The sequence below is a fragment of the Grus americana genome, chromosome 2, assembly GCF_028858705.1.
Source record: "Grus americana isolate bGruAme1 chromosome 2, bGruAme1.mat, whole genome shotgun sequence".
In the NCBI taxonomy this organism is placed as follows: domain Eukaryota; kingdom Metazoa; phylum Chordata; class Aves; order Gruiformes; family Gruidae; genus Grus; species Grus americana.
The window spans coordinates 25,044,995-25,055,735 of NC_072853.1; the positions used below are offsets into that span (position 1 = coordinate 25,044,995).

At 44.1% G+C, this 10,741-nt stretch overlaps 1 protein-coding gene across 2 annotated transcripts in view; it reads right to left on the reverse strand.

The window, feature by feature from the left end:
- Window positions 1-5,105, reverse strand: part of MTDH (metadherin) — a 37,256-nt gene extending 32,151 nt beyond the window's left edge. The window contains exon 1 of one of the 2 annotated variants that reach the window (XM_054814855.1): window positions 4,336-5,105. In XM_054814855.1, coding sequence (XP_054670830.1) covers window positions 4,336-4,782 — 447 coding nt within the window. In that variant the 5' untranslated portion in view covers window positions 4,783-5,105. The remainder of the gene's footprint in view (window positions 1-4,335) is intronic. The other variant, XM_054814856.1, reaches the window with a different exon arrangement.
- Window positions 5,106-10,741: the final 5,636 nt, after the last annotated feature.

Genomic DNA, 10,741 nt, shown 5'->3' on the forward strand with positions numbered 1-10,741 from the left:
CCTTGCTTTGCTGCTTTGCTGTTACACATATACCTCACACTGAAAACCACTTTCCTAATCCCTCAAAAATTCAATAAATAAAAGTTTTAATCTTTAATGTCAAAAAAATTCAGCTGTTTCTCTGAAGTAATAAACTAATTCATATCCATTAAGAACCCTCTGGAAAAATTTATCCATGTGACTCTTTAAAATGCTATCTGATTATGTAAACAACAACCATTAGAAATACGTTTAAAAACTCATACTTTTGATATTCAGGGAGAAATGTAACCCTGAATTGTAAAAGTCTCCTTTTCAGTGGAAGCTTTCCACATTTATTTTCTGCCCACAGATGAATCATAGAATTTTAACCAAAATTCATGTGACCATTTTTGGATATACTAAAGACAGTAACAGAAGCAGGAAAAAAAAAAAGCTTTTCTATAGTATTCACAAATGTTTCTTTTAAAAGAAAACTACAGCCAAAAAGACTAAGTTTTAAACTTTATGGTAATATATTAAACATCTACTGACAATATTAATTCATTCAAATTGTGCAATTTATCATTTACCATCTTTTTTCCTCATCCTAAAAGCAACAGTGAAGATGCAACAAGGCAGAAATAATGTTGGCAATAACACTACTGATTTCGGAATGCACTTCTTGCCTGCTGACCTTAAAATCCCAATATTTAAATAAACCTTTTCCACACACATTCTTTTGAGGGCGTTAAAATAATCCAAAAGTAGAATAAAGGTTTTGCTGAGATTGTTAAAATGAAAAATGTTGGCTTTAAATATGGTACAGCACAACGGATAACTCAGTCTCACACTTCAAATGGCAGTAACAATTGCTATCATTTGAGACTTACAAGGCCATATTAGTCAAAGTCCTTAGTTACACATTGTAAAGATATGCCTACTTAGAATATCTTTGGCCAATGAAAGAATTTGTTTATAGATATTATTTTCTGTACGCTTCACTTAAGAAACTAAGCAATTTTCTCTTTGAGCACTGGAGAATCCTGCAGCCATAGTTCTCTTGCAATCTGACAACACATACACAAAACCAACATGTGAGTATCAGTCGAAAATATGAAAAGCTCTTTATGCAGTCTAAGTGGAATAAGCATAAAACAGTCATAGCCGAAAAGGTCTTTCAAGCAGATCAAGTAGGAAACTTTCGCAAATGAATGCAAATGCTTTTACTAAAATGTGTAGTGTTCACTGTCCAGGTGTACTTCACACAATAGGAAGTACATAGTCAAATTGTTATTTTCTGCATCTACAAACAGACAGTATGAATTGCTTTCTAAAGATGTAGCAGAGTACAGAAGATGGTTATTCTCAAGTTTCTATGGTGTTTTGCAGATCATACAGAAGCCATGTAAGAAGAGTTTCACCTTTTTCTGCTGAAGGTTTACAAAGTAGAAGAGAGGGGCACAGCAATTATTCAGAAGCAAAAGGAATTAAAATTAAAGATCAAAAGATTTTTGAAAAGGAAAAAAAATTCTTAACAGGGGCCAGAGAACTCTGCCAGGAGACAAAGAGCTCAACCCCTACCAGGAGCCAAAAGAAAATTAAAAAGAAAGGGGCTTCAGGTTTACTGCGCAGAATCTAAAGTAAGGATAGCATGATACTACTACCTTGCTCTCCTTCTGGAGAAAGCCAGAACTGACTCTGTAAACTATAGTGTTAATGAACACTACACCATTTCAGCTTCATTTTTTTCCTCAGTCTGCCTATAGCAAGTAAATAAACAGAATCTCATAGTTGCTACTGTATCCAGTCAATGCAGTGCTATTCAACTAAACTTATTTTAACTAAAAATATCAGGTAAGTTGTACCCGATCTATACAGGAACTGAATAAAGCCATGTGCAAGAAAAAAAGCAATAACACTCTTCCTCAGAAAGGGTGCAGTGAAGAACATTTCTGATCCTGACTGATGAGAGTTACACATCACCTGCCATACGATGAGCTCAGTAATTCTGTATTAAAGTAACCCTACAGCTTTTAATTAGACATCTGTAGTATGCTCTTGAATGCTACAGACCAGTTGCTCTAAGCTTTCTGAAATGCCCTCAGTGGAAATCTAGACCCTGGCATAGCAAACCCTGTAGTAAATCTACTGGTAACAGGCTTACTCTTTTCCCTTCACAGACCTCAGTATTAGCATCACAGCATACAAAACCACAAGACAAAAATGACAAGGCAACAATCAGTGAGAATTTTTGTTGCATCTTTAAATTTCCAATGTTGTTTTGAGAATTTTTTGTGTGAAAGTCGGAAAATATTGGCACATGCTAATACAGGCTTCTCTGAACTTAATTAGAAGAATGAGCATGAGGCAGGCCTATTAAACTTTGCCACCAGTATAAACCTACTTGCACTACAGTTAATAATTCAGTTTGTGCATTTTCTTTTTGGAAAAGGTGGTTTCTTTTTTTTTTTTACCTCTGCATGGAAATAATGAATACAGAGTATTGTAAATATAACTTTAAAAATCTTAATACAGAATGACAGCTTGACAGCTGAAAGACTATTTTACTCTTTTGATTATGAAAATATTTACTCTTACACAGCCTCAACTTTCATTATTTTGTGTCTGCATAAATGAAGCTTGAAACAGTATAAATATTTATATCCAACAAAAATGTCTATTTTTACATAAAACCTAACTAAACCAAACTTTTCTTCTATGAAGCCCTGCACTACAGATCATTGTCAAGTTAACAGTGTATCTACCTCTTAACTCTATCTTCTGTTCAGGCATTTTTTAATGTCTTCAATGATGACTTGCAAGAGTTTATGCCTTGTTTTTATACTGGAGTTTAAAGAAAATAAACCAAGCAAAATCCAAATTATTTCTAGGATTAGTCTTTCTTTTCCAGAAGGCATAACAGATGTACTAAGTCTTGAAGAATTTGGCCTTCTCCAAAATGGAGACCTAGCTACACTAGAAAGATTCTGAATCACAATGCTTCCTCTTCTTGGTGCTCAGCGTTCAGCCTCCTGCAACTTCCAGAATCAACTTCAGTAGTTCACTGCTCAAAGACGGTTTGGTGGCGCATGCAGACTTTTTTTTTTTTTTTTAATTTTAAGAGATTCTAGCCTTAACTTCTCATTAAAAAAGAAAACCAAACTTCTCAAGACTTAACACTGCCACAGACTCAAAGGCACAAACCCATTTTGTCTCCTTTTTCTGGTCATTAGGTAAACAATTCAGATTTTATAAAGCAAGATATAATTAAAAGACACAGTTGTAACAGGCAGGGGACATCTGCTGCACTTTCATTCCTATAATCCATTTGGGCATAAATAGGATTACAAACATACTAACAATATAAAAGCTATAGAAGCAATCCCTTCAAGCTCCAAAACTATGATGACTGGAAACTTCAGAAAGATAGTTGATAATTCCTGCATTCTACTAATTTTCTCATGAAGTGCATGCACACTGTTGAAGGTGGACGGTTCCCACACCACATACTGAGGATTTAAAAAAAAAGGCAGGAATGATCTGTTTTTAAGGGGCTACTAAGACACAGATTTCCTTATTAAAGGAGATGATCCTTACTGTAACAACTAAATCAGACATATTCCTACTGAGACAAGCTCACTGCAAGATTGACGTTAACATGTTCTGTTGAAGAGACACAGCAAAAAGCCTTACTCAAGTTTGAATCATCACAGCACTTACAGGGCTTACAATGCTATTTCCAATAGTCTGTACCTGCCTGGACTGCAACTCCTGGCTTGAAAACCTAAGCTATACTAAAGTCTCCACTACTAGTTCCTAACCCTGCAAGCACTCGATTAATAATAATAAAAAATAATGCTTTCATATAATTGTTTCTATTAAAAAGCTTCTAAAAAGAAACGAGCGTTTTCCTCACCACCAACTATTAATGTGTAATTTCCGTATGTGCGCGCTGCTCCCCCAGGTTTTCAAAGCAATCGAGTAACCCAGACGACACGAGTTGGCTCCAAAGCAGACAGTCAGGACCCCCCTCCCACAGGCACCTATCGCCCAGCTGAACCGTGCGAGGCAGCTTTATGGTCTCCAGACGCTGGAGGGGGGTGGTGTGGGGTGGGTCCCTTCCCCTTCTCACCGGTACCTAACCAACCTGCAAGCGTTTTACCGAGCAGTGGGCACCGGGGACAAGGCTCTGGGGAGAGGCAGTCGCGCTCAGGGCTGCTCGCCAGTCGCGACCTTCCTCCCCCTTCCCCTCCCCTTCCCGCAGGGGTCTCGCCGCGCCCGGCTGGGTGCCGCGGCAAACCCCGCCGCCGTCCCCATGCTGCCGCTGTCAAAGAGCCTTTCATCCCCCCTTCCCCCGCGCCACCGTGTCCTCACCCCTTCCCTCCCGAGCGGCGCGGTCCTCGCAGGCCCCCTCACCCGCGCCGTTTTCTCCGGCAGCTTCTTCTTGTTTCGCTTCTTCTGCTCGTCGCCTTTCAGGTGCAGCTGCCCGGGCCCCGGGCCCACCGCCTTGCCCTGGCCCCCGCCGGCTGTCAGGCCCGCGCCGACCGCCTCGTCGCCCTTCCTCTCCGCCGCGCTCCGCGCTGGCTTCTTACGGAGCCCGCCTCCGCAGGCCACGGCCATCAGCAGCCCCAGCAGCCCCAGGCCCAGCGCGGCCGGGACCACCAGGGCGAGCCAGGTGGGCAGGCCCTGCGGGTCGAGGCCCAGCTCGAGGCCCAACTCGGCGCGCAGCAGGCCCAGGCCGCCGGACAGGAGGTCCCGCACCCGGGCCGCCGCCTCCTCGGCCTGCTGGCCCGCCGTCTCCTGCCAGCTCCCCGCAGCCATCGCGGCCCCCGGCCCCGCAGAGGCCCAAACCAGACGGGGCGGCGAGGGAGCGCTCAGGCCGAGCGCATCGCGGCCTCAGGAGAGTCGCGCTCGCCTGCCGGAGCCGCCGGGAGCGGGGCGGGGGGGGGGGGGGGGAAGGACAGGACACGAGCGGGAGCCTCGGCGGGACGCGGCTGCCTCAGCCCCGGAGGCGCCCGGGTCTCCTCCTCCTCTTCCTCCCCGCCCTCCGCCTCACGCGCAACGTCACCGCCCCGCCGAGCGCCCGGCGCTGCCGCAGCGCGCTACCGCCATCACCGTCGCGCGCGGGGCGCAGGGTGACGCCTGAAGGGCGGGCGCTAGAGCTCCCCGCCTCCCGCCCCCTCAGCGGCCAGCCAGCTGGCACCCTCTTCCTCCTCCTCTTCCTCCTCTTCCTCCTCCTCCTGCCCCGCCCCGCCCTGCCCAGGGCGGTGCCGGCCGTGGGGAAGGCGGGAGGCGGTGCGGGGAGCAACCTTGACGTGGCAGCCAGCGAGCGGGGCGGGCGGGGGCGGGGGCGGGGGTCGGGGCGGTGGAGGCTGAGGGGCTGCTTGGCGCCGCCCGGCGGTAGGGCCCCTGCGACCGGGGCAGGAGACCCCGCGGTGCTGCACACTGGGCCAGGACGGACAGCTGCGCCCGGGGAAGGCGGCTTGGGGTGGCTGCTTGTCGGCTTCTACCGCAGTTTCGGCGGGCCGTGCTCCTTCCCCTGCGGGCACCCCCCCCACAGAAACACACCCGTGCTGTAGTACGTGCAGCGCTGCGCGGAGCCGGCCGCCCCCGGCACGGTGCTGAGGCAGCGGGTGAGGGACGGCCTCAGCGCTTGTGTCCCTGCCCCGGCGAGGCCTTCCCAGACCCACGGCAACGTGGGTGCATTTCCGCGGTAACGGTCACTAATCGGCTCTATTTTCGTTTGCGGTTGCCCCGGAGTGCCGCCCAGCTCCAGTGCGGATCCGGTAACTGCCGGTTTGTGCGTGCTGTTACCGCCGGTGTAACGCCAGGAGCAGCCCTGGGGCCGTGTCGGGGGTCTCTGGGACCTGCAGGTAGATGCTCCTTCCTGTCAGGCTTCAGAGGCGGGGATCAGGACCCCTCAGAGGCCATCTCTTCTGCAGAGGAGGCATTTGAAAATGTTGCAAAAAAACCCCCATAGTAATCGATGTGCTTTTAGTTATTTCTAAGCATACTAGACAAGGTAATATAATGACATAGATACTTTTTATAAGCCGTATTTTCTAAGATCTTAACTCCCACAAACCAGCTTAATACATCAAATTCAATAGCTTTATGAAAAACACAGATCTTTGTATCACAGTGGGAGTTGTTTTGTCATTAGGAACTCCAAAACTGCATTTCTCCACGTTCTTTAAAAATGAGCCCTAAAAAATTTGACCCCAAACACGTCTTGATTTTTCAGAAATCCAGTCTCTCAGCATCCAGATTTCCTGCAGAACTTGAGCTGTCAGAACCTCAGAGCTGGCATTGTTGAGCAACTTTACAGTGACTATAGCATTCCTCACTGTTGCGTTGCTGGAAAGTGATGTTGTGTCCCATTCTTTCCATTTGCAATTCTACTTATAAAACATGTTCCTCCGTCATAGCCTGATAGAAAAATATCTGGGTTTAGTGCATTGAAATCTGCATGGGATACTTGAAATTTAAGATGTAGTAAAATAAAATTTGTTTAAACAGCACAGTGATAGCTTACACTGTTTTCATATACTCGTAACTTTGCTTTATTTTGTAAAGTCAATATGTCTTTCACATACAAGTATTTATATGTTTTTACTGCTTTCAAATTTTTTTAGTAAAGTACTCCCAAATTGCTTCTAAGTCCTAATTTTTTTTTTTAATGATACCACCAGGCAGTCAAGTCTTGCTTTGCGAATTGACATCAGTTGGAACAAAGGATATTGCTGGAAGCAGTGGTAGCAACAATCTCAGGCAGAGCATTTTACTGGTAGACATTTATGTACTTTTAGAAGATTAAGTTTTTTATTCAAAGTCATAATACTTCCTTTTTTTATAAGCCTTTTATGCTTTAGCATAGACCATGCACGTTATCAGAAAGTATTAACTATCATTGTACTGGTCACACAATTCAGCCACCCTAATGTGCCAAAGAAATTATTCTAGAAGTAGTTTCTTTGTTTAAGATGTTGCCCTTTATAGATAGAAGTGACCGAACAGTGATCACCTAGTTTTAGTTCTAAATACATTAGCTGAAAAAAATGCATCTAATAACTTTGAAAGCATCATTCATCTACAGTGGAAGTTTGGGGTTTTGTTTTAAACCGAGGTCACAGAACAGTAGATATCGTTCATTTTAAAGAAAACACTGCAAGAACCTGGCGAGGTTGAATTCCACAATAGAAGCGATTGACTTTAAGACCCGCTGAAGCTTTTTAAATGCAGCACCGTGGCACCACCGAGTGGCAGCATCGTGAATGGCCGAGCAGTCGTACGAAACACATCTATGTGGGGGGGAAAAAAGGTAGCAGATCCTCACTTGAAAATAGCCACTTTCGGTTTGATTCGGCAGGTGAAGCAAGTTAATCTGAAACAAATAGCTTTTTTTTCTGAGCTAATGAGGTACAGCCATAAGTAGGCAGACAATTTGTAGCAAATTGAAATATTTTGAAGAAACTTTGTGTGACTCATTAAAAATGGCAGGAACAAACATACTACTCTGACAGTATTCATCAAATAAAGCAAACATTCTATTTCATACTAATTTTGATACCGATATTAGTCTAGTATTAATCTTCAAATGCCTTGATAGATTTGATCAAAGCTACTCCAAGGACTCTTTCTGACAGTGCTGAATATAAAACATCTTTCTCATATCATTCTCACAAGGATCACAGCAGAAGTTTGAATGACACATCACAAAGAGAAAGTAAAGACAAACCCAAAAAGAATGAAGACAAAGCTTAGTTTTATTTTTTTTCGAAAATGTAATCTCCCTTGTCCCTGCAAACATTCCTTGTTTTACCACAACTGCTATTAGACATCTCCTATATAATACTTTTCCACAGCCATATTTAAAACTCAGCACCTGCCACTTGGCATGGCATGAGGGAAAGGAAATATTATTTCATAGATCTCAAAATACCTGTTCCATGCGGGTTTTATGATTATCTCAAATGATATTGAAGCCATGTGTCTTGCGGCTCTAAATAAGCAGAATCCCAACAAAACACACTGAAGGTTTCTCTTGTGTCAGGAAGTTGAAAAAAATCTTGAACAATATGCAATTATACTATCTCACATAGATCAAGACCAAATTGCTTTAAGGTGAACTCAGTACATAAGTCATTGAAAATACTAAGGAAGCCAAGGAGGAGCAGGACATGAAAAGAATTCAAGACACATTCTTCATCCAGGCCATGGCTGGGCATATTGGGGGAGGCTCAGCTGATGTCTGGGGTTAGAGTTAGTGTTGATGTTACATACATGGTTGGGAGAGAGATGAGGCCTAGAGCTACAGTTGATGTGGGGCAGAAAAGGAGCAGCCAGAGTAAGGAGTAGGCTGCAAAAATAATTCTTCCCCGAGATCTTTTTAATCTGGGTGCTACCTCAGGGTCTGGAGCTAAGGCTCAACCCATCCCTTGCATTCAGACTAAGTTAGAGTTTTAACAGGGCAGAGCCTAGAGCTCCACTTTGAGTCAACCTGAGAAAGGGTTGCCGAAGGAAGTCTCTTCTGAGAACTTGATCATCATGGCTGTGGCTTGGGGCCTTGGGCTAGTCTCTGTTGATATCAGGTGTTAGAGCTGGGGCTACAGTTAGGCTGAGGGACAGGGAACAGGCAAAGCTTGGATGCCTGTTTAGAGTGGGGCAGGAAGGGGGCTGCAAAAAGAATGATCCTCTTGAGAAGTTTCTCATCTGGTTGATAGTTAGGGGCTTTGGGCTAAGTCTCAGCCCAAACCTATGGTTAGGGATCTGGTTATGTTCAAGTTTGGGAGAAGAGAGAAAGCCTAGAGCTCCATTTGGACTGGGTTTGGAAATGGATTGCCAAAGGAAGGGACGGGGGACAAAAATAATTGTTTGGGAATATTGGGCTAGAGCTCACCTGACACCTAGGTTTGGGGTAAGGGTTAGAAGAGACACAAAGAGTGGGAGCTCCAGTTTAGTGGTCTGGAAAGGGGTTGCCAAAGGGAAGAGCGGAGTGTCAAAAGAATTATCTCCTGAGATATTTTCCACCTGGGCCATGGCTGAGATCTTGTGCTGAGCTTCAGCTGACATGAGAACATAGTTATCTGTGTCCTGGCTAGGATATCTCATCCAACACAATGTCTGGGGTATTTGGGGCTAAGTCTCCACCAATACATAGGTTTGGGTCTGGGAGAGAGACTTGAAGGGGATTGTTGAAGGAAGGTGTAGGTTGCAAAAAAAATTGTCCCCTGAGAACTTGTTCACCTGGGCTATGGCTGCGGTACCTGGGCTAATGCTCAGTGACCTGTTCTCAAAGTAGTGAATGGTTTCAGCAAGTCTTTGAACAATTTCAGTTTTTCTGATGCAGTGCTTCAGGAAGGATTCATTTCCCAACTAAGGGGAGAGGAAGAGGACAGTTCAGTTAGATGAGTAATCCATGTCCCTCTTTGACCTTGGAAGTTCACCTTATTTATTTTTCCTGTTGAAATGATCAGCTTTTTGGGCTGACCCAGAACCCTAAATCAAAATTCACTGTTAAGGAGTACTGTGTTCTTCAAGGTCTTTCTTAATTTTACATTATTTTTCATTACAGTTCACATTCTTGTGCATAACCATATCATTCAACTATAGAAACATTCTGACAAAAATAAACTGAATTCCCTGTATGAAGGATAAGTCTGTTCTCATTAAACCTTTGACATAAATAGTGTTTAGTCATCAATGCAAAATTGTCATTATGACTGATAGAGCTCATGAGTGTCTTGGGAGGTGAAGAACACTTTGGCAGACTGTTCACATTCAAATTTCTATCAGCCCTAAGCACTGAGAAAAATAAATATGCAAAGACTTGCTACCCAGCTGAGAAAAAAATCCTTCGAATTAACAGAAAGCAAACATGGAATTATAGGCCTATTAGCTCATATCACTGGTTATACGAAATTGTTTTCTGGGGTTTTTCAAGTGTACATTAAATATCTCCTGTAATATTTCTTCTATCACTTATCTTTGGAGAGTTTTCACAGCTTTATTTTATAGGCAAGACAGTTTTCCTAATACAGCATTTTAATCAAGAGGTGGTTGCTGTTCGTACAGATGGCACCAAGTTAACTTGAAACCACGTGGTGCATTTATTAGCAATACAACTACAGAATCCAAGTGCACAGGCTCAGTTGTCCCTTTAGCCTTTTGCACTGCGGTCTATGTTGCTGACTCTCCTGTGCTGTCAGTATCTGAGCTAGCTAGTGACAGAAGCAGCAGGGACATCAGTGTAGACGTAATCAAGCTCTTTTAGGTCTTCCTATATGTTCTACTCAAAATAATTTTGTTATAGGCTTGGACTGGTTTCTGTCATTCTGACCTAGAGGTAGGTGGGAATATTCCAAAATACCAAATGTTATCAGAAAAATCCAGTTCAGGGAAATGACAGTCACGGAGGGAAACATCTGTGTTTCAGTGAGCTTTTGACGCAGCATGCCCGTAGCTCCCACAGGAAGCCTAATCTGGTCCTGTTCTCCTGATGGCTCCTACAGCAGGGTGCTGTGAAGCCTGAGCACCCTTGCCTGTGAGGTCTACCACAGAGAAGACCTGTTCTGGGCAGCCGTACTCTTGGAAACCCAGAAACCCCAAACCCTTGCCTGAGCTAGGATACCATGGTTTTTCAGTCCCTTTTTTAGTCAATGTAAAACTGTGTAGTCCTGTAAAAGGAGAAAAAAATAAAACACCACCAGGCAGTCATGAAACTATGAATAATACATATAACATATGTGAATTCAGTCTGCACTGTCGATGCTAGAGATGG